Source organism: Ursus americanus, chromosome 18 (genome assembly GCF_024610735.1).
Source record: "Ursus americanus isolate L20-20 chromosome 18, mUrsAme1.1.p, whole genome shotgun sequence".
Taxonomy (NCBI): Eukaryota; Metazoa; Chordata; class Mammalia; order Carnivora; family Ursidae; genus Ursus; species Ursus americanus.
The window spans coordinates 36,476,694-36,501,459 of record NC_142144.1 but is presented as its reverse complement, the minus strand read 5'-3'; the positions used below and the strand labels follow the sequence as shown (position 1 = coordinate 36,501,459).

At 38.5% G+C, this 24,766-nt stretch overlaps 1 protein-coding gene across 8 annotated transcripts in view; it reads right to left on the bottom strand.

Annotated features, from left to right (window-relative positions):
- Nucleotides 1–24,766, bottom strand: part of UBAP2 (ubiquitin associated protein 2) — a 116,916-nt gene that overhangs the window by 44,455 nt on the left and 47,695 nt on the right. For all 8 annotated transcript variants that reach the window (XM_087869591.1, XM_045780204.2, XM_045780206.2 and 5 more), the window contains 5 exons: nucleotides 24,030–24,107; nucleotides 21,609–21,719; nucleotides 15,511–15,664; nucleotides 14,922–14,999; nucleotides 1,190–1,244 (listed from right to left, as the gene is read on the bottom strand). In XM_087869591.1, coding sequence (XP_087725717.1) covers nucleotides 1,190–1,244; nucleotides 14,922–14,999; nucleotides 15,511–15,664; nucleotides 21,609–21,719; nucleotides 24,030–24,107 — 476 coding nt within the window. The remainder of the gene's footprint in view (nucleotides 1–1,189; nucleotides 1,245–14,921; nucleotides 15,000–15,510; nucleotides 15,665–21,608; nucleotides 21,720–24,029; nucleotides 24,108–24,766) is intronic.

Sequence of the window (24,766 nt, the reverse complement as noted above, 5' to 3'; positions counted from 1 at the left end):
GTATTAGGAAGAATAAGGGCTCTAATGGAAAGCTCCCTTAAAAACTAAGGCCAGATGTAAACACAGTCTTTTCTTCCCAAGTCAGAATCCAGATCCTTTTTGTGTAGAAACAGATCTAAAGAAAATGTTTCATTCAGGTTTTTTTTTGACCATTAAAATTCTAAACACCCATGATTCAGAAGTCTAACTAAAACCAAATTAATACCATCTCTAAAATTTTCAGAATTTAAAATTTTTTTCAGCTTTATTGAGATTATCATTGACAAATAAAGAAAAAAAAATCACCAAGGAATATTTTTGAAAGTAAACCGCAAAATCCACTAAATAGTCTAAAGCTACTGGGATGGGCACATACAGTATGTTTAAGTGTTCCAGCCAGTTTGCTCCCTATGTATTCATCCTTCCTTTATCCACAATGAGCTCATGCAAGAAACAGAAATGGCAAGAGGTATCACTGCAGTCAGCAAACACCTCCCCACCTCCCCATCTCCCCACCTCCCCATCTCCCCACCCCTCCAGGGCTGCCCTGGAGCTAGGGAGAGACAAAGGGGCTTTGCTGGAACCAATTCCCTTCCTTTCTTGACTGTCATTTACAGATGGCTTCTACAAAAAGCTTAAAAACCTTTCTTAAAATTCCAGAGGAAGCTAATGCTTTAGAAGCAGCAAAAAGTGAACAGAATAACCAGAAATTATGAGTAAACAACAGATCATACTACCAGCGGGGGGAGAAACTATCATTTTTACATTCAAAGACAATTGCTGGATTTATTTACATAACTCTTAGGCAGTGGTTTTCCACTAGGGTGATTATGCACCTCCCTCCCAAGGAACATCTGACAATATCAGAGGTCTTTTTGATTATCACAACTTGAGGAGGGGTGCTACTGACATCTAGTAGGGGAGGGATGTTGCTAAACATACTACAATGTAAAGGATACCCCACCACCTCAACAAACTATTATTAAATCTAAAATGTCAACAGAGCTAAGGATAGAAATTACACTCTAAAGCCCACTGCAATACAATTTTATTTGTACTATTTCACTTTTTCACTATTTCCTCTTTTTAATATAGAATTACATCAGACTCACCAGGATAAATAAATTGGGTACAAGACAGAGGAAGAAAAACACTGGGAGTAGTAACCAGGAAGGGTAGTAACTATAAAAACAGGATGGCTCAGACTTACCCCATGCCTTGGGTTGAGAATCTTCCTGCCCCTCTCCCTCTTCCACGTCCAAATCCTTAAAAAGAAAACAGTACTGTTAAATAATATTTATGTCCTACGCAATTATAATTCTACCAACTTCATTCTCTAATGCAACCACCCAAACACCACCTTCATTGTTCCTAACAGCACCAACATTCCTATCCAGTGCACCCAATCTGCCAGTCCCTACTGACAGTATATACACAGTTACTGATTTTAAAGGATAGAAGGGATTTACTTCTGCTTTTATAGTACTTGTGATATGCAGCAGTTTAACACAGGCAGCTTACATTACTAACTATTCTGCGGGTGCCTGGGTGGCTTACTTGGTTAAGCATCCAACTCTAGGTTTTGGCTCAGATCATGATCTCAAGGTTATAGGATCAGTCTCCGCATCAGGCTCTGCACTCAGCACAGAGTCAGGTTATCTCTCTCCCTCACCCCTCACCCCCCCAACCCCCCTCCTCCAGCTCACACACTATCCCTCAAATACATAAAATCTTTAAAAAAAAAAAAAAAGAGAGAGAGAGAGATCATTTTATTCAGTGACTCTCCAGTTTTTCCCAACATACGAAACTGTGGACTAAAGACCTAAAATGCAAGAGCTATAACTATACAACTCTTAGAGAAAATACAGAGCAAAAGCTTCGTGACACTGAATTTGGTAATGATTTTTTACATATGACATCAAAGACACAGGCAAAACAGACAGACATTAGATTTGTGCACCAAAAGACACCTATAGAGGCACTTGGGTGGCTCAGTCAGTTAAGTGTCTGCCTTCAGCTCAGGTCATGGTCTCAGGGTCCCGGAATGGAGCCCCACATCAGGCTCCCTTCTCAGCGGGGATTCTGCCTCTCCTTCTGCTCCTCCGCACCCCCACTTATGCTCCCCCCTCTCTCTCTCAAATAAAATCTTTGGGGGGAAAAAAGACACCTATTATGGGGGTGCCGGCTAGCTCAGTCAGTAGAGTATACAACTCTCGACCTTGGGGTTATAAATTCAAATCCTTTGTTGTGTACAAAAATTACTTAAAAATAAAATCTTAAAAAAAAAAAAAGATACGAGGTGCCTGGGTGGCCCACTCAGATGAACTATATGGTATGTGAATTATATCTCAAGAAGTTATTTTTGCACTAAACTTAACAATGAAGAAAGCAAGAGAAAAAACACAACTGCTCTTGATCGGTGGACTCATGCATACCCCCTGTAACAAAAGAAAATTCATTTCAAGATCATACATGTGAAAAAAGGCACTTACAACAGTGGTTAAATATTAAGAAAATAGTGGCAAGATTTTAAAGGGGGTTTCTGCTCAGAAATTATTAAACAAACCTGAAATACTTGAGTGGAAAACCAAGATGTTCATTAGAAAAAGAAAAAGGAATTTATACAAGAAACACAAAGCCTAAGGCAAAAATTAAAGAAATCGTGCAAGTATCCTGGAAGAAGTCAGTATCAACTACATGTATCTCCGTCTCCAAAGATCAAAAGCCACACCCAAGTATTGACCACAAACATGCCAAATATCATAAGTAGATTTTAAAAAGTCAAATCCATTATTCCCACAAATTTTTGCAAGATAACAAAATTGCTCTTTCCTATTTACCTGGCTAATAATGCTACCAATAACATTGTTTTCTGTGTACCTACCATTTCCCTACATTGTTACCTGGTATAAATAGCTATTTCTATCTAATAGCTCATAATAAAGACTTGGGATCTTTTAATTAAAACAAAAAATAAAAACAAAAACACAAGACTAAGGAAGATTATCATAAAGAATAAACCAATATTATGATACATGCTACCTTTTCCCCTAGGGGCCTCTCTAGGGACTCTGCACAACTTTTTGAAGCACTGCTCAAGTATTCAGTTAATATTTATGTTTTTACACTGACAGCCTGAACAGAAAAGTTGCTCATGTCCCTTGAAAAAACCAAAACACAGAAAACAGCCAATCGCCTCTACGGAGGCGGACCCTAACTGCAGACATTCCCCACCGGCCCAGTGCCCAACATGTGTGACCTAAATAGAAGCAAATAGGGACAGTGATCCTAATCTGACAGAAAGCAATCCCTTTCCCGCATCTTCACAAGACTGTATGGAGCACTTTGCTAACAGCCAAATGTGTCAGAAGCTGTGATCTTGAATTTATTACTGCACACTCTGAGTCATCAGAAACATCATGAAACATCTTTACGCAAGGTCCTGACTAGTTCTAAGGCTTTTTGTATAGACAAAAATCCCCCAATTTTCATGACTGGTTCAATTATAAAAACAGTTGCCATGTTGACTATGAGCTGCCTCTATGCCCATAGAACTATTCAGGCCATACGAAGAACAGAGCATCTCTTGCGCTTGCCTGGCTCAGAGACTTGGGAGTCAAACAAGTTCTGCCTTTCTGTCCCTAGGTGAGAGTATATTCTCAGACAGGAATATGCCTTTCCAACCCTAAAGCAGCATAAACGAATTAAATGACAACAGCAAAATCTCCCTGGGATTCAGTGAGCAATGAAGTTTAAAATCCACCTTCACAACCCATGTATTAGCTTGTCCTTAGCAAGAAGTCTGATTCTAAATGTGTTATGGGGGCACCTGGGTGGCTCCGTCAGATGAGCGACCCACTCTTGATTTCGGCTCAGGTCATCAGGGTCATGAAACTGAGCCCTGATCAAGCTCTGTGCTCAGCAGGGAGTCTCCTTGAGATTCTCTCTCTCCATCCCTCTCCCTCTGTCTGCTCAGTCTCTGTGCTGAGCGCAGAGCCCGACATGGGGCTCAATCCCACAACCCTGAGACCATGATCTGGGCAGAAATCAAGAGTCAGACCTTAACAGACTGAGCCACCCAGGCGCCCCAATAAATAAATCATTTAAAAAAACATAAATGTGTTATGGTAAATGTTTCAGGAATTAATGGACTCTAAAACTAGTAAATAAAAGTCTGATTTTTTTTAAAAGGATATTTAGGAAATTCTCTGAGCTGGCTCCCCAACCCCTATGGCGCTGCACCTGCACCCCCCCACCTCGCCGCCACTCGCTGAAGGTGTCAGTACACTGAAGAGCCATACCCTAGATGTCATGCTTCCTGCTTGGCAGTGACTGATTGGGTTCCATCTCCTTCCACCCAGAACCATGAGGAGACTGACCCCCTTTTGGACTGAGTAAGCTGCCCCTTTTGTGGTGACAATTTTAGTTTTTTAAATTTTTTTATTTAAAATCAATTAACATGTAGTATACTCTATGTTTCAGAGGTAGAGGTCAGTGATTTATCAGTTGCATGTAACACCCAGTGCTCACGACCTAACTTGCCCTCCTTAATGCCCATCACCCAGTTACCCCATCCCTCCACCCACCACCCCTGCAGCAACCCTAGGTTTGTTTATAGTTAAGTGTCTCTTATGGTTTATATCCCTCTATGATTTCATATTTTATGTGTTCCTCCTTTCCCCTGTAGTGACAATTTTAGAAATTCCCAAATAGGTGGCTCAGTTGGTTAAGCATCTCCTTTAGCTCAGGTCATGATCTCAGGGTCCTGGGACTGAACCCCACATGCGAGCCCCACATGCAGCTCCCTCCTCAGTGGGGAGTCTCCTTCTCCCTCTCCCTCTGCTCCGCCCCCCACCCTGTGCTTTCTCAAATAAATCTTTAAAAAAAAAAAAAAAATTCCCCAGTGGAAGATAATTTCTCCTAAGCCCCATTTCAGGCAGGGCTCTTCAGCATGCTTGAAGGAAAAACCCAATTCAAATTAGCTAATGCAAAACAGGCAATATTAGTTTTATATAACTGGGACAGTTTGAGGTTTAGGCAATTACTAGATCCAGGGACACATAACACATACAAAAAAGGATATTTATATAGTCTCAGAGTACTTCCCTTGAAAAGTATTTATTACTTACAAAGTGCAGTAACTTCATAGAGGAGAAAACTTGGCAGAAACTACTGTTCTTAAGTAATCAAAACTAACATCACTAGTAATGGGATAAACTTGTATCATGTGCCCTCTAATGTAATGCACTGAAGTCAGTGATCCTCACTTTGTGATATTCCTCTCAAAAATAAGTAACAGGTTAACTATACTGGCATTAAAATAAAATTTAAATACACCAGATAATATCAATCTATTCATGGGGAAGTTTCTCAGACTAATACTGAAGGACATTCTATAAGAGAGTCCATATGCTTCAAAAGCATTAAAGCCATGAAAGACCAAGATTATTCCAGACTAATGAACTATTTTTAGATTGAAGGACACTAAAGAGACATGAGGGCTAAATACAATGCATGATACTGGATTGGATCCCAGACCAGAATACTTTCTTATAAAGAACATTACAGAATAACAGTAAACTTTTCAATAAGGCCTATAAATTGCATCAATAGTAATTTCCTGATTTTATCATTGTAAAATACCTCCATAAAAGAATATCTTTTTTCCTCAGGAGATATTCACTAAAATACTAAGGGGTAAAATGGCATTATGTTGTAATTTATATTCAAAGGTTTCAGAAAAAAAACAATATATACAAACATAAAGAAACAATAAAACAAACAGTAAAATACCAAAATTCAGGAAAACTGAGTAACCATTACCCAAAATTCTGTTCTACTTTATTTCAAGGTAAAATGTTAAAACTGCACCCTGAGCACTTCTGTGTATATTTCATCTTCCAATAAGTATTTTTTTTTTTTAAGATTCCATTTATTCATTCAACAGAGAGAGAGAAAGCCAGCAAGAGAGGGAATACAAGCAGGGGGAATGGGAGAGGAATAAGCAGGCTCCCAGCGGAGGAGCCTGATGCGGGGCTCGATCCCAGAACGCCAGGATCACGCCCTGAGCCGAAGGCAGACGCTCAACGACTGAGCCACTCAGGCACCCCTCCAATAAGTTTTTTTAATTCTGTTAAAAAAAAAAAATCCAAGTTGTTTTCCATGTTTACATTAGCTGCTCCTTCTACACAGAATGTTCCTACCTAGATTTTCACATGGCTTTCTTCCTCCTCAGCAACCTCCTCTGGGCACTCAATCTAAAGATGACCCTACTAGGGCGCCTGGCTGGTTCAGTCAGTGGAGCGTAAGATTCTTGATCTACGAGTTTTGAGTTCAAGCCCCACGTTGGGCACAGAGATTTATTACTTAAAAAAAAAAAAAAATTAAAAACGAATAAAGAAGACCCCATCAACAGTTGATCACCAATCATTTTCTTAAGTCAAATAGTGATTTTACTTGACTATCTCTTCTCCCTTCCCACCCTGTTTGTGAGGGGCCATGTCTTATTCGCACCATTATCTGCAACAGTAAGTATTTAAATATTAGTTGCTGCGTTTAAGACTGATACGTAACACCAATTTCATGAACGTAGAACTTATTCATAAACTAAACTCATATTTAGAGATGTAATAATAATGTCACTATTCAATTACAGGGAATCACCCAGCTGTTCAGCAATACATTTTAGAGCACTGCATTCTGTCAAGTACTTTTCGTACCAGGACCCAAGGAGGCACTACAAAGAATTCAAAAGTTTAAAAAATATAATGTTGGTATACAGTAGGTGCTCAGTAATTACTTTTTCAAGTATACTGCACAGAGCATATTCACCTATTAGTTTGTTTTTAAAAATAGAGGAACTTGAGTTGCTAAATAACAAACCATGAGGTAAGTAACGCAAAATAAAGGAGAAAGGATAGGGAGTAAACATTGCCTTTTCACGGCATTATTTTTCTTCCATCCAGAAGGAAACAAACCACCCTCCCTGCAATCTCAAGTATTACTCTTTACCTAACCCAACTCAATCTCACCAAAAGACAAGACAAAACAATACACACATGCTGCCAAACCATAAACCAATAAAATAAATTTGTAGGAATAAAATAAAAAAGGAGTGACTTAACTGTAATTTTCACTTATTGAGAAGATAAAAATAAACATCAATACGTAATCTAACCTTCAAGATGAGAATGTCATTTCTAATACATAAATACATTCTGCTATGCCCCAGAAATCAGATGGCACTAACTCACCAAGTCCACTGGAAAATTATTTTACTACATAAAGCACACTGAACACAAAGTGAAATAAAACAGCCAATAAAAATGGGAAGTCATACTAAATTTTATTTTATTTTGAAGCTTTTAAATAAACCATGACCAAAAAAATAATGAGATAATTTACTTTAGGAAAAACATACACCCAGCAATACAAATTTAAAAAGATGGAAAAGATTTAATAAGAAAATAGGCCTATATCATAGAAGTCTGAAAGTCTAAACTACTCAAAGGCATGAAGCCCAAAAATTATTTTTATTTTTTTACGATTTTATTTATTTGTCAGAGAGAGAGACAGAGAGAGAGCACAAGCAGAGGGAGCGGCAGGCAGAGGGAGAAGCAGGCTCCCCGCTGAGCAAGAAGCCAGATGCCTGACTCCATCCCAGGAGCCCAGGATCATGACCTGAGCTGAAGGCAGACGCTTAACTGACTGAGCCACGCAGGCGTCCCCCGAAAATTATTTTTAAATGCCCTTATATAGAGCCACCTGGCTGACTCAGTCAGCAGAGCATGGGACTTTTGATCTCGGGGTCATGAATTCAAGCCCTACATACAGCACAGAGCTTACTTTAAAAATAAATGAGTGACTGAAAAAAATACATAAATACACTAATACAGACTACAAAAAATACTATCTATATATATTCTCTATGAAACAACAAATTCCTCTCTACTTATCTCTTGCCTGCGTTTCAGAATGGCTGGGAAAATACAATTCCAATTACTCCCTCACCCTGTGAAAATATGTGGCCAACACCAACAAGGGCCACTCCTTGAAGATTTTTACAGTTCTGGAGCTATTAAAGGGCCTACTGGCAAACATACTTGCCTGACATTCCATTAATTCAGCCTTAACCCAAATCCTTGGCCAAATCCTCGGCCAAATCCTCAATTTCAATTCCAATACCCAAAAATCTTATGAAAAAAATACACTCTATAGGAATAATTTTCTAAGAGATTCAGGTCAAGTCTGGCTCTTCTTTGTTCTTGTATAAACATACTATCTAGTGAGGTCAGCTAATGTAGCCAAAAACAAAGGCAAAAAGAACTTTGGTTTCATTAGTTGTTTTTGTATCAAGCTACTGTGAAAGATTTTGACTAGGAAAATTAAATTTGAATTTTTCCACACACACAGTTCATTGACATGGACCATATTTTTTATTGTTTTCATTCTGTTTCTATTCACTGTTAAATTTACCAATGAGGAAAATTGTATGAATAACCACCAAACAGTCCAGAAAAGAACATGAGGATGTGACAATTGTGATTAAGTAAAATTTTATGGTGATTTTACTTGGTCTGTAAAGTTTTATTTCAGTTTCATTTGCCTAAATAAAACCAAAGTAAATATATCAACTCTACATCAAGATAATAAAACTAATCAATCTCACTCCCACCTATACTCCGGTTTTCCAACTCACTGGCTGTTCCCTAGGATGTGTTTTTATAACAATAAATCTGTTCAATTTGTAACAGGAGTCAGTTTTTATTAATCAGCCTTTCATTTTTAAATATGTCCCTAAGCAACCAATCCAAGTTCTGGGACTAGATTTTTACTCTCAAGGACCACACTGAAGGGTTCAAGTGTGCCACAGAGGGAATTCAGTCATGAATATCTCACCATTTCTTTAAGAAGCCCATTTAATTCCAGGAGAAGCATCTCAAAGATCAAATACTCTGGAAAAGAGAAACTTCTCCCAGATAAGACACCCCAGCTCTTCTGTATTCCCTAAACCTTAAAACAAAGGAATTTTCAATGATCTTCTAATTACAATAGGGTAGTAAGGATTAATCAGGCACATAACATCGGTATTACATTGTGAGTACCCTGACCCACAAGCATAGTAAAGTTTAGTGGTCAATAACATCATTATGTTGTTTTTGTGTCCTTCTGTTTTCCTTCTCCACCGGGATGGGCACTTCAAAGCACTAAAAAAACAGAAGTAGAGAGGCTACTGATCTTCTTCACCATGTTTCTACCCTTACTGTGACAATGGTAAACTTGATTAACCCTATAAAAACTTATTCCTAAATATATACAATACTAACAAGCAATTTCAACTCCTCGAACACAGAATTATAGTTTTTACTAATTATTACATGTCATATGACAAAGAACTTTACCCAAAATACTCCACATCTCACATATATTTAACATGATCTTCAATCTAAATTCAGGATTAAGTCAGTATCATTCAGAAGAACTTTCAGTCACAGTAGATATTTAGTATGTATCAGTTAATTCAACATTTTGTACACAAAACGCAGTATTATTTGATGGCTAAGTTACCTTTGAATGGTCACCATTTACAGAGTTCCAACATTTTGACACCAAAAAGCAAAGACCACAACACTGAAGATAGTGGCTGGGCACAACTGCTACTTTCCTCCTCTGGAGAGGCTGTTCTTTTCTCACAAAAACACACAACTCACAAGATATTTCTCTACAAACTATTTAAACAAAGTACAGAAAAGCTACCTGGTATGAGTATCACACTGACTCTTGTTCCGCTGAATGTAGAGCAAACATTCAGTGAATGGTATGGAAACAATATAAAGAAAATTTAATTTTACTTCATTTGCTATAGTCCATACTTTCATGCCATAAAATATACTCCCACATTATATGTTTAATTTTTTATGTCACACAGGTATCAAATTCTTAATATAAAATATTCCAAAAATTATAGATCACCATATTAAATTCATGCTGTTTCATAGTATTTTTTAAGCCAATATTATGCAGATAAGGCAAAAATTAAGGAAGAAATAACTGCAAAGGAACAAAACAGTGAACTGGGTTGGTTTTTTTTTTAAGGTTTATTTATTTGAGGGACGCCTGGGTGGCTCAGTAGGCTAAGCGTCTACCTTCAGCTCAGGTCATGATCCCAGGGTCCTGGGATCAAGTCCCACAGCAGGTTCCCTGCTCAGCAGAGAGACTGCTGTTCCCCCTGCTTGTGCATAAGCGCACGCACTCTTGCTCTCTCTCTCTGACAAATAAATAAAATCTTAAAAAAAAAAAAATTGATTTATTTGAGGGAGAGTGAGAGAGAGAGAGAGGGAGCATGCACAGAGGGAGAGGGAGAAGTAGATTCCCCATGGAGCAGGGAGTCGGACACAGGGCTCAATCCCAGGACCCCTAACCAACTAAGCCACCCAGGCACCCCCAATGAACCATTTTAAAGGCTAATTAAACAGATTACAAGAGAGTAAATTAAGACATTAAATGATTACAACTAATCTGGAAGGTGACAAGTTACATAAAACAAAAGACATTTATCCCTTAATTATTAAAGTAACAAACTATTTGTTCTGCACCACTATTAACTTACTATTAAACTGTACTAATATTCATAAAGCAAAATAATTGTAGTTTTGAGCATGTAGGATACTGAATGTTTCCCTCCTCTTGCCCTGCGCTGGATGTCAGATTCAAAGTAATTCAAAGAAATCTCCAGACAGACCATAACTCTTTCAAGAACATATTTAAATATATTTAAATATAGGTGTTATGATGTAAAAAAATTTTTTTTTCAAAAAGTAAAGGTTAAAGTATACTTTTTAAACATTTTTACTTAATCTTTTGAGGTGGGGGGAGAAGCAGAGGGAGAGGGAGAGAGAATCTGAAACAGACTCTCACTGAGCACAGAGCCCGATCAATGTGCGACTTGATCCCAGCACCGTGAGATCATGACCTGAGCCAAAACCAAGAGTCCGACATTTAAACAACTGAGCTACCCAGGCACCCCAGAAAAAATAAAGTTTAATTAAAATCATACATACTAAACAATGGCAAAAAATTTTAACTCAGCATGCCTGGGTCACTCAGTCAGGCAACCGACTCTTGATTTTGGCTCAGGTCATGATCTCAGGGTTATGAGAGCCAGCCCCGTGTCAGGCTCCACACTAACAGTGGCAACTGCTTGGGATTCTCTCTCTATCCGCACCCCCTTTGTTCTTTCATTCTCTCTCTCTCTCTAAAAAATAAATAATAACTCATTTAAGTTTACATGTGGGGTAGCGTAGACTGATCTTTTTTTTTTTTCGGCTCTCATCTTGCCGTTTTGAGTTCAAGTCCCATTCTGAGTGTAGAGATTACTTAAAAAATAAAACTTTTAAAAAAAAGGATTAGGTATTGAATGAGGGATTTTAATGCAAGCCAATATCATCATTCTATCAGATTTTACTTGCTTTGGCTCCTTCAATCCACAGTGTCTCATAACAATAGTTCCAAGAAGACATGGTTTCAGGGCAACCCACTAGTTAAGTCTTTCCATCTTTTCATAAAGAAAAGAGATTTACGTCCACCTCTGATTCAAAAAAAAAAAAAAGTCTGAATCCTCTAAGACGGAAGGAGGCAAGAAGACAGATAACCACCCCAATATCTACTCTCTCTCCCTTCCTCCCTTTAACTCTGTGAAGAACCTGGGTTCCAGAATAGGTAGAAGTAGTTTACATCCCGACCATGAACAAGTAACCTGCCTCTCTTAAGACTCAGTTCTCTCACATGTAAAACGAGAATACCAACAGCCAACAACAATCCTTAGAAATTCTACTGGGGGATTAATGACAAGTAAAAGGCCTGCTACACAATAAAGCAGTCACAGTAAATAATATCAGCTATTATTAATTATTACAAGTAAATTACATAAATTACAAGTAAATTACAAGTAAAAGGACTGCTGCGCAACAAAGCAGTCACAGTAATTAAATATTAGCTATTATTAATTATTCCATTTTTGTCCAACTCACAGAGAAAAAAATATTCCATAGATAGATAATTCTAAAGACTTAGGTAAGTACACAAAAACAGGCCTAGCTATAGCCCTCAACATTGGAGAGACCAAGCAAGGCCCAACGCTTCCCCTGAGCAGACTACTTTTGTCACAAAGAAAATCAAAAATGGAATTACATATGCTGCAATCCTCATCTTGAATTCCAAAAGAATTCTTTCAAAAACGAAACCAAAGGGATACCTGGGTGGCTCAGTCAGTTGGGTGGCCAGCTTTTGATTTCAGCTCAGGTTGTGATCTCGGGGTTGTGGGATCGAGCCCCATGTCATGCTCCATACTCAGCGAAGACTCTGCTGGGATTCTCTCCCTCTCCCTCTGCCCCTCCCCCAGCCTGCTAGCACGTGCTCTCTCTCTCTCAAATAAATAAATAAAATCTTTTTTAAAAATAAAATTAAATTTAAAAAAAACTAAATCATAAAAACCAAGAAAGGGATTATGTTCAGAAATGCAGTTAACCGGGGCACCTGGGTGGCTCAGTCGTTAAGCGTCTGCCTTCAGTTCAGGGCTGATCCCGGCATTCCGGGATCGAGCCCCGCATCAGGCTCCTCCGCTGGGATCCTGCTTCTCCCTCTCCCACTCCCTCTGCTTGTGTTCCCTCTCTCGTTGGCTATCTCTCTCTCTCTGTCAAATAAATAAATAAAATAAAATAAAATAAAAAAAGAAATGCAGGTAACCTAAAACCTACTGACAAATAAACTTACTAACAATGGACAAATCATTCATTAACCTAAACTAAAAAAATTAAAAGGAAAACAAACAGGTCTTCTGATGCAGTGCAATATAGAATACATAAGCTCCTCTCTGCTTACCTAAAAAACTGAGCTTGAATCTAATCTTTAAAGCTAACTTACATTTACAGTAAATACAGGGGCTAAAGAAATAAGCTAGAAACAAAAGACCACAAGAAACAAAAAGAACAATGCATAATGTGAAACACGGTATCCTAAAAGACAAATAACATGGTTCTGACAACAAATCAACAGTAAGGAGAAAAAAAGGGAGGTACAAAGAAGTAAGAAAGAATATACTCTAGACTAAAGAATATCAAAATATGTAATGTATAAATCTTGTTTCAATCCTGATTCAAAGAAATCAACTATGAAAAGACATTTTTTAAGTAATCAGGAAAATTTATACATAGGTTAAATATTAGATGATACCAAAAGTTACTACGACTTTTTTTTTTTTTAAGGTTTTATTTATTCATTCGACAGAGATAGAGACAGCCAGCGAGAGAGGGAACACAAGCAGGGGAGTGGGAGAGGAAGAAGCAGGCTCATAGCAGAGGAGCCCGATGTGGGGCTAGATCCCACAACGCCGGGATCACACCCTGAGCCGAAGGCAGACGCCCAACCACTGTGCCACCCAGGCGCCCCATACGACTTTTTGAACTGTTAAAATAGCATTATGGTTATATATGAAAGTGTCTACCTTTTTCAGAGGTGCTTAACATGGTAATTAGGGGTAAAGTGACCCAAAAAATCTACTTTAAAATATTTCTGCAGAGAAGGAAGGTAGGAAAGAGATCTGTAAGACCAATAGGGCTAAAATCTTTAAGTGTTATTGACTAAGGAGAAGGGGACATATGGTTCCATCTACTTTCTCCACTTTCTCTAAATTTGAAACTGATCATAATTTTAAAAGGCTAGAAAAAGGAATAATTATTAAAATTGGTTAGATGGGGACGCCTGGGTGGCTCAGTCAGTTAGGCATCTGCCTTTGGCTCACGTCATGATCCCAGGGCCCTGGTATTCAGCCCACATCGGGCTCTGCTCAGCAGGGCGTCTGCTTCTCACCCTCTCCCTCTGCCTGCTGCTCCCCTTGCTTGTGTGCTCACATGCTCTCTCCCTCTCTCTCTCTGTCAAATAAATAATTCTAATCTTATTTTGACTCTGTCTGGCAAATCAGTACATAGTTTTGCCTTCTCCAATCTCTGGCTATCATTTACCTTTGGCATATATAGTATTTTAATAAATGATAGTTGAATGAACGAACAGCCAAGGGAGTTGGTAGTATACATATTGCCTACATTCTTTTTTTAATTGAAATTTTAGGTAATTAACATACAGTGCCTACATTATTTCTATGCTTAATAACATTGCTGATCAAAAATTCTGTCACTATGAACTGCTCATGCAGAGAACAGTCACAACTGCATTTAATAATACATCAAACGGAGGCTCCTGGCTGGCCTGGTCTGTACAGCATGAGACTCCTGATCTCTGGGGTTGTGAGGTTGGGAGTTCAAGCTCCATGTTCGGTGCAGAGATTACTTAAAAATAAAATCTTAAAAGGAAAAATGAAATAAAATGGATCAAACAAAATGTCAGTTCAGGTAGTTCATCCACTGAACCAAAGCAATATCTGCATATTACATTATGTATCTTGATTTTCTGACCCTGAGAAAATTCAGTCACAACTCTAAAGTATATGAAATTACATCATTAAAGTGGCATAATGACATCCCAAGTCAATAAATGTTAAGAAATGATCACTAACATAAAATATTGGGGGATGGGAAGGAGCTAATAAATGGGCAAATACTTCTAATTTTAAAACCGGTATCATAAGGGTAAAACACATCTATTAAAGTCCAACAAAGAAGAATTTAATGACTGTTTGATCAGAGCTTCAAGTTTTAAATTATTCATTTAAAGGACTTTCTCAGCTCAGGTGAAACCAACCAGTAAGTTTTCTCAAAATTATGTAAATCCAACCACTTCACTCATAGCCACTGGTAAACAAATCCAAAGATTGCAGAAGATCAACCCTTCTCTCAGAGTACATTGCCATGTCTTAGTGAAGTAAGTATACCAATAGCCTGCCTCCTCCTTCCAATCACAAGCATCTCCATCTCCTTATTCTGTCTTACCTCTGCCACGGGCTCTCTTGCCACGGTCTGAAGGCTTGTCCCCTTGATTGCAATCAATTCCGTTCTCTTCACCTCTAACTACGGAAGAAAAGAGCACCTCTTGTACATAATTGTACATAAGAGCTATCAAAGGCAAGGACAAAAAGACTTTTTAAAAAGGCCAAAACGTAACAAAAGGGATCAGAAAACAGTAAAAACAAAAGCAAATAAAAGTGGCTCAAAAACTGATGACAGCACATCTAGCTTAATTTGTAGGGGAAAATTCTGTAAGGAAATTAAAACGATGTATCACTTTTTCTTTCTTCTAGTTGGACTTGCCCTCCCGTAAAGCAAGTTTGCTTCAAAAAATCACGTTTGTGGGGCGCCTGGGTGGCACAGCGGTTAAGTGTCTGCCTTCGGCTCAGGGCGTGATCCCGGCGTTATGGGATCGAGCCCCACATCAGGCTCCTCCGCTATGAGCCTGCTTCTTCCTCCCCCACTCCCCCTGCTTGTGTTCTCTCTCGCTGGCTGTCTCTATATCTGTTGAATAAATAAAATCTTAAAAAAAAATTTTTTTTCATAACAAAAAATTGAGGAGAAATGTACTTACACTCTCTCCCACGACTGCCACCTCTTCCTTTCCGGTTGTTGTTTCCACGTCCACGATTTAGTTCTCTCTCACTTCTCTTCTCTCTATTCTCTTTGTTTTCTGAACTTTCTTTTCCAAAATTCTTCTTCTTCCCCCCTACAGTCTCCCATGAAGTCTACCGAAGACAAGAGTGGTCATTCAGAGTTGTCATTCAAAGTGTACACAATTATCAAGGATATATGCATATACCTTTCAGACCTAATAACCCACACCTTGCAGCTCACTTGCCCACCATTTTAATTCTTATCCATATAGTTCTACTTTCTGATGATAAAGACAGCAAACCTCTTGCTAAGCTCCTGTTGCCATATACAGCACAAAAGAATACAGCAACTAGCTGAATTAACAACATACTATATGTTATCCCACCACAGAGCTTTTTCCTATGCTGATTTAAAAATAAAGTAAAGGTCATTTCCCTCAAGCTCCCACACTATGCCACCTCCACCTACCTCAGTAGGCCTTAAACTTATGAATAAGCAGATTAGCTCAAAGAATACAAAATTACCCTAAAATGCTGCTCTAAAACCTCAGGAATAACTTGCTCTATTCAGTTAACCAAAGTAACCAACTAAAAAAATTTAATGGTAGGCAAATAAAATTTGAGGTTATTTTTTTTAAACTAAGTACCCAAAATTTCAACCTCAAAGACCTGTTTCTAATGAGAAGTCAAATAATTTATATAATCTCCCTTCTCTGCCTCGCCTCTAATTGTGATGGAAATCAAATCGTGTGTGTGTGTGTGTGTGTGTGTGTGTGTGTATAAATTGCTGAGAAAAGAACACCTCGTTCTTGTGAAAATAAGTGGTATTAGGATATCAATAAAGGTATGTTACTGAGAAATCCCCAAACTGGCCCATTTGTTTCTGTTTACTTTGTCATCATCTACGTCATTTCACAAGAGATTTGAAGTGATTCAATCCCAAAATAAGAGCAAGAACTATTTTAAGCTTAAAAAAATCTTAGGAACAAAAGGAAATTACTAATATTGTATATCCAAATAAACATAAACACTAGAAATTAAAAAACTAAAATTGAAGAAATATAGCTGAATTACTTCCAAAACAGTGGAGGTCAGATTTAAAACACCTTTTTAGAAAGATTTTTTTTTTTGACATCTACAAACCTCTACTGAACCCATGTATTTAGTTACATATAAAATCATTGCATGTGAAAAAAATAATAATTAAAACAAGTTATTTTCCAACTTTAAGCTTTGATCAATATTTTTTAAAAATCAACAACTGACAGTTACAGCATATAATCTGGTATATTCAGTTCTGGTAGATATCCATCTATTCTAATCTTCCTACAAGTCTACCTAGGAATAGTACCCAAACTGTAATTAGTTCACAGCTTTTGACCCAGCAATTCTAGTTCTAGGCCTTTATTCACAGAAAATAATTTTGTTAATTGTGCAAACATTTATATACATACAGACGATGGTTAGAATGAAGGGTGGGGGAATCCTCCAAATGTCTACCTTAAAAGACTAACTACTCTAAAACATCCACAAATGGAGCAGTATGTAGCCACTTAGAGTTACCCAGGTTGGGGAACCTGGGTGCCCCAATCGGTGGCTCAATCGGTTAAGAATCTGCCTTCAGGGGCGCCTGGGTGACACAGCGGTTAAGCATCTGCCTTCGGCTCAGGGCGTGATCCCGGCGTTATGGGATCGAGCCCCACATCAGGCTCCTCTGCTGGGAGCCTGCTTCTTCCTCTCCCACTCCCCCTGCTTGTGTTCCCTCTCTCGCTGGCTGTCTCTATCTCTGTCAAATAAATAAATAAAATCTTAAAAAAAAAAAAAAGAATCTGCCTTCAGCTCAGGTCATGATCCCGGGACCTTGGGCCCTGGGATGGAGTCAGCACTGAGCTTCTCCCTCTCTGCTTTTGCCTCTCCCTCTGCCTCTCACCTCCACTTATGCTCTGGCTCTAATAAATGAATAAAATCTTTAGGAAAAAAGTTATCCAGGCGTACACAGAAAGAGATCCATGATGTAAGTGTAGCAAGCTAACCAACTAACAAGTGTATAAAACAGGATTATATTTTTTGGTTCAAATGTAAGCCTGTATATATACATATATACTGAAGAAAGGAGTAGTTACCTAAATGAAGACACTTAATTTTTTATCATTCTGCACTGCTTTTTTTAAAAGATTTTATTTATTTGAGACAGAGAGAGAGAGAGAGAGAGAGCGTGTGAGCACACAAAGGGAGAAGTAGAAGCAGATGCCCCGCCAGTGCAGAGCCCAATGTAGGGCTCGATCCGAGGACCCTGAGATCATGACCTGAGCGGAAGGCAGATGGCTCAACTGACTGAGGCACCTGGGCACCCCTCTGCATTGTTTTTTTAATTAGAGAAAACAATAAAGCACATTTATTCCAGAGAAATAATTCTGCAGTGTACAAACTCGATTATGCTTGCTAATATGAACAAACAAGACAACTATGTAAGATAGAATCCTGTCCTCTTAGGTTAACAAGACAAAAGGTAAATTCTAGAAGTCCTAGAAAAGGTACACATAGTAGAGCCAGCATAGGTGCATAGTGTATACAATTAACATTGTCTTTTTTTTTTTTTAATATATATTTATTTTCGAGAGAGAAAGAAAGAGAGAGAATGTGCATGCACGAGAGCAGAAGCAGGGTGAAGGGCAGAGGGAGAAGCACATTCCCTACTGAAAAGGGAGCCCGAAGGGGGACTCCATCCCAGGAGCCCAGGATCATTACCTGAGCAGAAGGCAGACGCTTAACTGACTAAGCACCCAGGCGCCCCTGTATGTGAAACATTTGAGAAAAACATCTTACCCCATTTCATTCAGCAAAGGATACCCATAATCAAGTCTTGGGCTTGATTCAAGACTGACAAGAACTTATTTGTGGAGGAAGTAAGGAGAGCAAACTTAAGGGGCAATTGGTCTAATGCCACTGTAAATGCTAAAGCGAGTATCGCACATTTGGCACAACAGTCTGTGAGCATGCACACAAGCTTTCAAACAAACCAAACAATTACAAAAGACTTTCAACTGAACTTCTGACCCTTTGTTATCTGTATTTGGCTACTTGTACAATAGGTCTGAAGAAAGTCTAAGAGGAATGGTCCTCCCAGACACTACATTTAGTGATCAGAAAAGCAGCTTTCCAGGGACGGCTAAATAAATATCACTCGCCCACCTCCTCATATTTGCCAGGAACTACACAACACAAACACATTACTTGAAAAAAATTTTTTAAAAAAAAAGTACATTAATGCGAGAGACTGATATTTCAGAACTATTCTGTCACTCAAAAGAGCATTATAATAAATAAAAGGTTTATTAGTACTTATGATCATGTTCAATGTCTTCCTTTGTGACAGCTCCTCTTACATGAAAGACAAACTCATCCTTAAAATTATCATGGACAATTCCACCTAATTTTTTTTCCCCCCAAAGTAATAATTTTGTTTCAGGGGTGCCTGGATGGCTCAGTCGGTTAAGCAACTGCGTTCAGCTCAGGTCATGATCCTGGAGTCCTGGGATCGAGCCTTGCACTGGGCTCCCTGCTCGGCGGGAGCCTGCTTCTCCCTCTTGCTCTATCCCTCCCCTGCTTGTGCTCTCCCTCTCACCCTCTCTCCCTCAAATAAGTAAATAAAATTAAAAATAATAATAATAATATTGTTTCAGAAGATCCTGGCACAAAATAAGGTTAGTCAATAGAACAAGATATGTTTGCTTTCATGGTTTATTTTAAACGTTCTTGCTCCTAGCAACCCTACAGTGTTTATTTTGTCTAGCACCTCCACGCCAATAAACTACCCCAGTCAAGGGAAGACATACCTTACAGCTGGTTAGCCATGGCTGCTACAGACAGCAATCAGGTAGGTGACAAGACAAACACTATGAAGAATGATCCTAAAAAAAACCAGTTTCAAAAGGACTTTCCCTCTGCCTCTCCTTTCTACCACAGCCTTCTCATCTCTCAACAAGCATACGCCTTTTCTGTCTGTATTCAGGCCCTAATTTGGTATTTTCTGATCTATGAAGAAACCAAACTAGATCCAACCTCACCACATGATTTCCAGATTCAAGGAAACCAAAGATATGTTCTTTATCATTTAACCCAGAACTACCTCCTTAGGGTTCGGTCCCAAAGGAGCATAAGAAGTTAAGACTCAATAAAACAAAGAGAACCGGACATTTATTTAAGACTTAAAAATTCACCCACTACCACAGAAAAAGAATGAAGTCAGAGAGAGCTAAAGGAAAGGCAATACAAAGTAGTATCCTGACCTACCTCGAATATATAAAAAGAAAACAGGCCCTCCAATTAACAATTTGGAAATACTTCACTTATTCACAGTGTATATACATACATACACACACACACATATAAAAATAAAGGAGGTAGTTTAGGGGCGCCTGGGTGGCTCAGTCAGTTAAGTGTCCAATTCTTCATTTTCGCTTGGGTCATGATCTCAGGGTTGTGAAATCGAGCCCTGAGTCAGGCTCTGCACCAGTATGGAGCCTGCTTAGGATTCTCTCTCTCCCTCTCCCCTATGTCTGTCCCCCACTCTCTCTCCCTCTATACAAAAAAAGACAAAAACAAACAAAAACTGAGAGCCATTCTATACTGTATCCATTATCAATGAGATAAACATATTCCCCATATTTTATAAAACCCAGAAAATACAAACTTAACTATCAGCAAACAAAAACTATTCAAAATTTTATATTGTCACTTAACATGATGTATTTTCCCAACAAACTGACAGACTAGTGTTATCTTGCATGGAATTTTACCCACAGATACTGCTATATTCAAACAGTGAAATACTATCCCAAACATCTGACTTTTATAATTATATAACTCATTCCGCTTATTTCATATTAAATAAAGATACTCATTTTACTTCTGAGCTTGTCACAACAGTTCATTTTTATATAGCCTTTCCCTAATACAGCCTTATCCTTAAGAATGAAAATTTCATTGGGCGCCTGGGTGGCTCAGTTGGTTGAACGACTGCCTTCAGCTCGGGTCATGATCCCAGAGTGCTGGGATGGAGCCCCGCAAAGGCTCCCTGCTCAGTGGGTAGTCTCCTTCCTCCCCACCCCGCTTCTGCCCCTCCCCCTGCTCGTGCTCACTCTCTCTGATTAACTAATTAAAAAAATACAAATGAAACATTGCACAGGGTGCCAGGGTGGCTCAGGTGGTTAAGCAGCTGCCTTCAGCTCAGGTCATAATCCCACAGTCCTAGGATCGAGCCTTGAGTTGGGCTCCCTGCTCAGCAGGGAACTCTGCTTCTCCCTCCCTCTCTACCCCTCCCCTCACTTCTGCTCTCTCTCATCCACACACATACATACACATACACACACACACACACGCACTCTCTCTCTCTCTAATAAATAAAACCTTAAAAAAAGAAAAGAGAAGAAAAGAAGCAGCAATATAATGTGCAATCTCCATGCAGAAATCAAGAAATTAGGGCTGACAACTGCCTACTGTGCCTTTAGTTGTATCCTTCCTAAAATAGAAAGGATAAAGCTTAGTGTGTCTGCACAATCCTCAAAATTTACTAAGCTTAAGAAAAAAAACCAACAGTAACACCTTTCTTTCTTATTTTATCTGTCAAATGGTCATGAAAATGTGCCTGTAGAATAGTCACACATAAGCAAATAGATATACCAGCAAATCCTGGTTTTCTGTTAGTCTAGAGATTTAAGGAGTAGTAAGAGATGATGATTGAGATGAAGAAACACAAGCAGTGAAGCCAAGACAAGTTTTTCAGGTGGTAAAAATGTCTACAGGCCCAGAGAATTTGGGAACTGTGTAAGGCTGAAGTAGATGATCAAGTTCACTTTTGAGTCCTCAGATTCTACAACTTCATGAAGAAACCATATGTAACAAAAACAGTCATTTCAGGTTAGTGTTCTTTCTGGTCTTAGAACAAACATGGAATGGAACCCATTATTCCCTTCACCCCCACCTCCCAAAAAAGTGAAGTCCAAAATGCAATATGCAATTGGAGATAAATCTTAGCACTGCAAATCAATTAATAATACTTATTAATAATTATTACCGTGTCTGAATTCCCTTCCAGCAATATATTGATAGCTTTGTTCACATCTCCATTACAGTCATGTAGGGCCACTATGCATTCATCCTGATTTTTCCCCGTCACTTCCATAAGCTGTTGAAATTATAAGAAAATGGTTAAGGGGACCCCAAAATGGCACTTGAGACCAATTTTAAGATTCTTCTATTTAAAAATAGAAATTACACAATCTTTCCACATGAAGATGGCCTCCTTCCAAACTCTGAGCTTATAATGCAAGAACAGGTTTACCTGCTTTTTGTGACCATCACTTGTCTTTTCATCAATACAGAAGAGCCAAACTACAAATCAACTCTCCTCCAAGATGACCAAGTATCAGATTATTAATCAGCAGTATACACATACATATAAACCAACATTCTCAGCATACTCAAGATCAGCTCTGACTACTCCAATTTAGTTCAGTGGCCTGGGATTCCCAAAATTCTGAACTACTCAAATAGTATGTGTATATGGCCACCATTACCAAAATATCCAGTCCAACTATTTTGTACAAAGAAAACATTCCCTATGTGGTTTATCACCACTTGGATCAGAACACTCCACATACACAGCAACAACACCCAAAGGTCTCACAAGTGCAATTCTACAGCTATCACAAACACTCCTAGACATAGTACTTGTGCAAACAGCTTCAACAGGGTGCTAGGTTTGAAGTAATCAAAGAAATCCCCTTGGTACATTCTCTTTAACAAGGGAGATTAAGCTACTTAACATTTTCATCACAAGTACAATCACAGATTAGGTACAATACAGGTTTTTCAATTACCAGTGAACAAATATACGATTTAAGTTATCTATTCTGTTTTACACACATTTAACTGTTTTAATATGTACTACTGTTCAGAACAGTTTGACACCAACATCTGAAATGATTTCTCTGTCAAAAAACTAATTAATAAAAAGGCCTATCTGGTATCTAGGTATCCTGGATAGAGCTCTTTGCACTATACACTACTCTCTCTCTGCTTTCTTCCCTGCATTGCACAGTGAAAGTTCTACAACACACACTACAACTTTCCAGTGCTTTGGTCTTTGGATATCAACTAGTGTCAGTTTTTATCAGTGTCTGTATTAACCCAATACCGGTAATATACAAGTGGTAAGAACAAACATTAAGTATCAAAATTACCCCCAGTGACTGGATTAGTAAAATATCGAACTAAAGTTTAACCATAAAACTCTGAACTCCTGGACCAGGGCTCTTTTTTCTGTATCCGCTATACTATTCAGATAAAAGACAGTATGATATGTTGAAGTAGTTCTCCAACTGTACATAAATCTCATTCCAGAGAATAAGTCCTATCATTTTTAATAAATCCTTTTTATGGCCTTCTAAAAATATTACCATTAGTCTAATGACAGCAACTGTAAGTATAAACAGAGTTTAGAGAGTAAAGGGCTAAAAAGTTAGGCAGGAAGCTAGGCATGAGCAATACAAGGATGGACCTTAGATATCATGATGGAGAGCCCCAACTGAGGACAGCCTGAGGACCACCCCATTCTACCCATTTAGCCATGGGTTTATGGTTACAACCTCCTGGGCAGGAGTAAAGAGCTAAATTTGTTGTGCTTGTTGCACTTTGCAGAAAGCAGCAGCTTGTCCTTATTTGACCTAATGTCTCTAAAATAGAAATAATGTTGCAGTTTCCTACACCATGCAGGCATTCTGAATACAACTTGGGAAAGGACATGGTAGTTGGCTAATTGTTATATAATCCAGGCTTGTCACTCAAATGCTGCAACCCAAGGACGCGCCCAAAAGAAAAAACTGATATAAGCCCACACCACCAAGTTTCCAGGGCCATTGTCTCTCTTGACTAGCCCGCTTCTTCCTTGGGGTGTACTTTAATAAAACTCTGCTTTGCTTTCATTCCGCTGTTCTGTAATTCTTTATGGTGTCAGTGAAAACCACCAAGGTTCCTTTCCTTTTCCAGCTAACTCTCAGTAACAAGCTCACTGTGGGACATTCACTCCAAGAACAATTACTTGTAGACCTCTACCAAGATCTGGACAGAGGTAGGGTTATACAGCTTGATTTCTAGAATCTTGAAGGGAAAAGAAGCCTCATCAGGTTTTTGAAGATTTTGAAATTTGTATTATCAAAAAGGCCTCTCCTTAAAGTTCTAAATGAAGACATGACCCTAAAATTTACTGACATATTTTTCCAGCATAAGTTTGGAATCACCACCATGTTGGAAAAGGCAATTCAGTTAACATTAAACAAAATTTTCTGAGAACTTGCCAAATACTAAATGTACTTTCTATACACAGGTACAGACAAGGTCAGTTTGCTTCTTCACAAATGTCTAGCTCATTGTTGGTAACACTAGTAACTAGGAAGATTATACTGCCAAATAATAGTATCCTTTGCCACAAATATACCTGTTTAACTTTAGCTTCAAATTCTGAATCATTTTTATCGAAGATCACTTGAGCGAGACGCATCTGTTCAGCTGTTGCCTGAAAAGTACATACAAAATTGTTAAAAACATCTGAGCACCTAAAATACAAGTTAGATGCCAAAATCTCCTGAAAAACATAAAAACCTCAGGCACTATAGTGCTATGGTAACAAAAATACTGATTAGAGCTCTCAAATGTTTATAACCTGTTGCCATAAGCCAAATAAACATCAAATTAAATGGCATAAGGGTTCCAGTCCTTTGGCCAAATGACCTGAAATTATTATTCATCTTAACTGGCCATGTTACTCACTTAAATGTTCTTTCTCTTGGGGAAGTGGAGTAAATAAGAACTACAGAAAATTGGAAGAACAGGAAGTAATGGAGACTGCTAGGACACAGGCTTAGAACCAGCACGTCTGTCAAAAAACCAAAAGGCTCTGCTGTCAACTCTTTTAAGATATCCTGGTCAGCTCTGAAAAGAAAAAGGCTGTATTTAACTATTAAAAATTATTTTTAGGGGTGCCTGGTGGCTCAGTCGGTTAGCTGTCTGCCTTCACCTCAGGTCATGATCTTACAGTCCTGGGATCCAGGCTTGCATCGGGCTCCCTGCTCAACAGTAGTCTGCTTGTCCTTCTTCCTGTGCCTCTCCCCCCTGCTTGTGCTCTCTGTCTCTCTCACTCAGATGAATAAATAAAACCTAAAAAATACATATATT